We start from the raw sequence: 6,051 nt of genomic DNA on the forward strand, positions 1-6,051 counted from the left end.
TGAAGTGAAATGAGAGATAAATATATAGGTGAGGGATGCCTAAACATGATATGATAGAAGTGCAGAAGTTTACTAATTTATTTCACAGATCTCAGAGAGTAGTTATTACAGTCAAGCTAGAAGGGATAAGTTTTGGTTTCAGTTCTGTTCAATATCTTCATTGATAATTTAGATAATGGCATAAAAAGTACACTGAAAGTTTGCAGACAATACCAACATGGGAAGGGATATGTGTGCTTTGGAGGATAGGATTAAAATTCAAAATGACCTAGACAAACTGGAGAAATTGTCTGAAATACAGAGTCAGGAGCGGCCTGAGGCCGGCTGAGGCAGCTGGCGCCCTAGGCGGAATGTGCGATCGGTGCCCTCACCTTCACAGGCATCAATGGTCGTGACATCATCATCGGGCAACTGCCTAGTTTGCCTGGGTTCACGGGCCGCCCCTGCATAGAGTGAAATTCCATAAGGACAAATATACAGTACTCCACTTAGGAAAGAACAATCCATTGCACACATACAAAATGGGAAATGACTGCCTAGGAGGGAGTTTTGCCAAAAGTGATCTGGAGGTTATAGTGAACCACAAGCTAAATATGAGTCAACAGCCTAACACTGCAGCAAAATCCTAGTTGCTGGAAATGCAGAGACTTGAAAACATACTTTGAACTGGATTTGGAGATAAGTAGCTAGCTAGAGAATGTAAGAAGGTAGAAGGTCTCTGCCTAGGACAGCGCAACCGCTTTGCCAAACCACTGTGGACCCTTGAAGTTGAAAAATTGGGTGGGAAGTCTATGAAAAAGTGAGTGTGCCTTGGCTTAGGTGTGGCTGTTCAGCCAGAGCAGATTTCCCATACACTAATTGTAGTTAAATGGTGGGAAGGGCCCCAACAACCCTATTGTCAATAGGCACCTGCAGGCAGGACCCTGGTATCTACGTCCTACCATTTCCTCTATATGCAACTGCAGGACACTTTCACTGTAGTAGACAAACAGCTTTTGCTGTTATTTTAATGCTCCACAACGAGTGAAAAGACACCCTTGCTCTGGGAGAAGTGCGCTCACCTTAGGACGGAGGTGGGTCAGGAGGGCTGGATAGCAGATCATAAAAAGCGCCGTTATGTGTGTGACTGGCAGAGCACGGGGCGGCTAGCTAGATTGTGTGAAAAATCAGGACAGGGGATGATGGAGGGGAATAGGCACCGAAGAAAAAGCCCCTCATAATGGGACTGATCCTAGAACATCAGGACATCTGGTCACCTCAGGTTGGTCCCCGCACCCACTGCCCTCGCCCTCTCTGGTCCCATTCCAAGCTACACGCTGCCCTGCTGGGAACTCTCTGGGGCTGGCTGCAGCGAGGCGCACCACGCGGTGCACCAGCCTCCCTCCTCTGCCACAGCGATGGCCTCGCGTTGCAAGAGCGCCGCCCATTCCCCGGGCGAGGGAGAGTCGCTGGGCTCCCTGGCGTCGGACTCGAGCGTCATCTCAGCCCACCCCCGCCACGGCGTGTGCGCGCCCCGAGATAGCATCCCCGTGGGGGGACCCAGCTGGCAGCCGGCGTGCGCTGGAGCACGTGGGGGCGGCCAGGAGGCGTGTTCCGAGCTGGGTGGCAGCGGCGGTGTTGCCGCAGCTACCACCCGACCCGCAGACTGCAGGCAGGCAGGTGAGGGGGCGGCCGCCGGGAGGGGTGAGCTGAGGGGCTTGCATGGGGCGGGGGCACGTATGCAGTTATTGAGAGAAGAGGGGCTGGTGGGGAGTGGAAGTAAGAAGGGGCGCCTGAGCCACCAAGTGAGACAATCAAGGTTCACATAAGGGAAGGGAATTGTAATTAAGCTTCTGCGCGTTTGTCTGCTGGTTGCCATCTGTTCTGGGCTGTTGGAAGGGGGAGCATTATTATTAGATGTTGAATTTTTGTGTGTGCCTTTTTTTGTATTTTACCCCTCTTAGGTTGTTTGGTATTGCTCTGGAATAGCTGGCTTGTTTCTCCAATTATTCATTCTATGCTAAACTGATAGTTGGGGATTGTGTTACCACCCTACTGCAATTGTTTTAAGTAGAGATGTGTTTTCATTCCTGAAAAATGCTTAATTGTTGGCTTTACATGTTAAAATCGTTGCAGACCTGGGTAATTGTGTAGTGTGTGCTTCTCAAAATGGCACTCTAGATACTCCAGTGTGACTTTCTTAGCTTTCATTCCCCACACACATTCTTAACATACTTCATTACTGCATTGATTGGCTGTAGATATAGATACATAGGGTTTTAATTTAGTCTGTTTTATCCTAAATTGAGGGTAGCATGGTATCAGAGTGCAGTTTGGAATACATCTGCCATACCATCCTGTAATCATCACTTAATATAACATTTCTGTGTTCTTGCTATGGACTAATTGTTCTTCAAATTCTCCTCAATATTTGTAGGACTATTACATGACATTTCTTTTTTTTCTTTCTTTTTTTTAGTAGCACTTTCTGGATATTTGTATGGTTTACTTGATCAGTGCAAGTTGCAGCTTAATGAGTTAATTTAGGTGATATCAGCTATGAGACTAATTCAAAGCACAATAAGGTTGTGGCAGATAGTGTCTATGCCTTCTAGATTTCTGTTGTGGCTGCATTTGCCCTCTAGTCCTGGAATATGGATTCTCTTTCTCCTGTCTTGTAGGACGATGGCATCCATTTCCGAGCGCACTTTCATTACCATCAAGCCTGATGGAGTCCAGCGGGGAATAGTGGGAGAAATCATCAAAAGATTTGAACAGAAGGGTTTCAAATTAGTGGCCATGAAATTAATACATGTGAGTTTCCCTCGTTTCTTTATTTATCCTTTATGTATAGAATGTAATCATATTTAGAGCAGGCTGGTGTACTTCACTCCGTGAAATATCTATTGTAATATTTTTAAATGAAATTTTAGAAATATCAAATGTCAAATTTTATGTCTGGATATTTTTGGAGACTTTCTATCATTCAGCTGTAGTTAAATGGTTTTGACATCCCAAGCAACCTAATTTTAGTAAGATGATGCCTTAGTCTGAGGAGAATATTCTTATAGGTGCCATTTACACTTAATAGGCATCTGTTGTACATCTACAGCAAAAATTGATTTCTTCTCAATTGGATACTGCTGAAACAATCTTGCTGAGTTAATTTATATTTTAAATTCATATAAACATAACACATCTAGCCAGTTGCTAAAAGCACTAATTTTTAAAGCGCATGCCTGTTTAAGGATTAATAGTGCTCTGTGGTTAATCTCTTGTGATTTAAAGATGCTCTTAAGTTCTTAGAGTAAATTACCTTTTTTTTGCAGGCCTCTGAAGACCTTCTGAAAGAACATTACATTGATCTGAAAGATCGGCCATTCTATGCTGGTTTGGTTAAATATATGCACTCTGGACCTGTTGTAGCTATGGTAAACTTTTAAACTGGCTTAAGAAAAACTAAAAAGTTGATGTGTCTTGTTTCATAACTTTGTTACATATTGAAAATGATACTACCTGTAAATGTAGTTTCATGTACAAATGTTTCCCTTTAACTTTTTTTTAATAGTTTCTTTTTTCCTATTGCAATGTGCCAAGCAGCAGGGGATGTGAACAGTGGTAAACTGACTGCAAAAAGTGCTGTCACATTCACAAAATAAGCAACTGGAAAAAAGAACAGTGAAATATTTAATGTTTCAAGTAGAGAAATCTTGTATTTCAGATTTACACTGCAAAATCATAGACTAAACTAGGTAAATGTGACCTTTTTTTAAAGAATCTCCGCTATGAGTTGCCCCTGTATACATCCATTCTTCACTAAAGTTGTTGATGTTTGTAGGAGCTGATGTGTTGTAAGTCTTCCTATTCCCTGCTCTTAAGGCATGTGCAAAATAATAATAAATAATAATAATAGCGCAAATGGAAATCAGCCATGGGGAAAAATTCCCTGCTATAAGTTGTGTTGCTATAAGTCCAAGTTTTTTGGAACATATCTTGGACTTAAATACTTTAGAGGTATAGGCTCACCTCGCTATGAGATCCCTGTGAGATTTTATGAGTTTAAGAAATTTTGAAATGGGATGCTTACCTGTTTGTTACACGTAAATCTGTTCAGTAGTACCCTCATGCTTTGGCTAGCAGTCAGCAGAAATTACAATAGCTTCTTGGAGACAGTTTCACTCCAATCCTTCAATGCCTTGCTTACAAATTCTTTGAAAAGGGGGACTTAACACCCACCCGGTAATGGGATCAAGTTGAATAACTTTGCCAACTCTCACTGTGTTAGTTACAGTTTGGATTCTGTAATCGTAATGGATTTATTTTATTTTTAAGGTGTGGGAAGGTCTTAATGTGGTTAAGACTGGCAGAGTAATGCTAGGAGAAACTAATCCAGCAGATTCCAAACCTGGTACCATCCGTGGTGACTTCTGTGTTCAAGTTGGCAGGTATGTTCTGAAATAGTTTTGATAAGACAAAGCCAATTTTTAATGCTGATGACTTACTTAGTTCATTGTTTTATAATTAAGTTTGGGGACGTGAAAACTAGAACAACTTGAAACTGTAGAAAAATTCAAGCAGCAGAATGTAAATATTGGAATTTGATCAATGTTATAGTAAAGACGTATAGACAAAGACTGAAATACTTTCTACAGCCCCTCAACTTTTTTTCATGGAGGTTTCCCATTTGAGTACTGACATATAACCCTACTTATTTTATGAGAACTAATAAGCTCTCTGCATGATGACTTGCCTCCTGGTCCTTTCTATCAGGATGTCCTGATAAACATGAGTGTCATTTGATAACATACATTTTAAAATGTTAAAATGGAATGAATTTTGTTATATAACAATTGGTAACAAAAACTTACTAACCACTGAAAAATATTTAAGAGCGTTAAGGCCCCTACTCTGCAAAGTGATTATATGTAGGAAGACCCCTTCCCCCAATAACTTCATCCAGATGCAGGGGTTCACCTCCACTAGATTATCTAGGACTGGAGGCAAAGGATATAAATAGAGATGGGGTTTTCCTTCTCCGTCCCCCACTATCAACACGGATGAGAGAAGCTTGTGTGTCATATTCATGAGTATGTTTATTAATAAATGTAGTCACGGTAACCAGAGAGGTTTTTCTAAAAATAAAATTCTTGTGCTTTTAATTCTATAATTGACTTTTCTTTTTCTTCTCTTAGGAACATCATTCATGGCAGTGACTCTGTAGAAAGTGCTGAAACAGAGATCAACCTGTGGTTCACTCCTGAGGAGTTGGTTGAATACACAAGCTGTGCTCATCAGTGGATATATGAGTAAAAACATGGTCTGTGACTTTTAACATCCATGCATCCCAATGATTATGGACCCAGAAATAGTTCCTATTGGTACTATCCTTTAATTATTTCAAGGCACTTCTGTATAAACTGGTGGAAATCTCTAATTTGTGTTGTGCATATTACATGTAACCAGTGTTATTAACTGCTGCTCTAATTAAAAAAGCTATTGAATTATTACTTGTGAAGCTTTATAACTCTGTGTGTATATAGAAGAGAAGGAGATTACAATAGAGGAGAGGATTTTTAATTAATGACTAAACACGAGGCATAAACTGCCATGAAATACTCTGTATCCACAGAGGATAATGTGGTGTATACCCATTAGCAAACAATCTAAAATGGCTTAGTGGCCTTAAGATTTGTTGTCAAACATAGTTAAATCACCAGGACACACATGCTGGTATGTAAACAGATCCATAATATACCCAAAATACAGGGAGTAAAAGAATGATATAGAAGTAAAGTCAAGCAAAAAAATTGATTTTAAAATTGTGATAAACATCTGTGGGAAATGTTCAATTATTTTCTCTCTCCAGAAAGTCAGTTCAGTTATACATAGGCAACAGCTTTACTCTGAAAGTAAGGATTTTAACCAGATTGTAATTTTAAACTCAATTTTTCACCCTAGCCTCAGTCATTTGCATAGCTCTTTAAGCGAGGATTAATATGGCAGCTTTATAAAATGTTCTTTTATGAGAAAAGAAGATTAACGCGCACAGGCCGCTCAGTATGCTTTACCTCC

General features: G+C 40.5%; 1 protein-coding gene across 3 annotated transcripts; it reads left to right on the forward strand.

Moving 5' to 3' along the window:
• Positions 1-1,440: 1,440 nt before the first annotated feature.
• Positions 1,441-5,486, forward strand: NME1 (NME/NM23 nucleoside diphosphate kinase 1). Of its 3 annotated transcripts, none has more exons than XM_014574628.3 (5): positions 1,441-1,655; positions 2,661-2,793; positions 3,309-3,410; positions 4,312-4,424; positions 5,172-5,486. In XM_014574628.3, exons 2-5 carry the CDS (start codon positions 2,665-2,667, stop codon positions 5,287-5,289), a joined length of 462 nt encoding a protein of 153 aa, XP_014430114.1. In that variant the 5' UTR covers positions 1,441-1,655; positions 2,661-2,664; the 3' UTR covers positions 5,290-5,486. The 3 variants fall into 3 exon arrangements, with proteins under 3 accessions (XP_014430114.1, XP_006125180.1, XP_006125181.1); XM_006125118.4 differs by having other exon boundaries at positions 1,442-1,659; XM_006125119.4 differs by lacking the exon at positions 1,441-1,655 and adding an exon at positions 1,761-1,784.
• The last annotated feature ends 565 nt before the right edge of the window (positions 5,487-6,051 follow it).

The sequence above is a fragment of the Pelodiscus sinensis genome, chromosome 20 (assembly GCF_049634645.1).
Source record: "Pelodiscus sinensis isolate JC-2024 chromosome 20, ASM4963464v1, whole genome shotgun sequence".
NCBI lineage: Eukaryota > Metazoa > Chordata > Testudines > Trionychidae > Pelodiscus > Pelodiscus sinensis.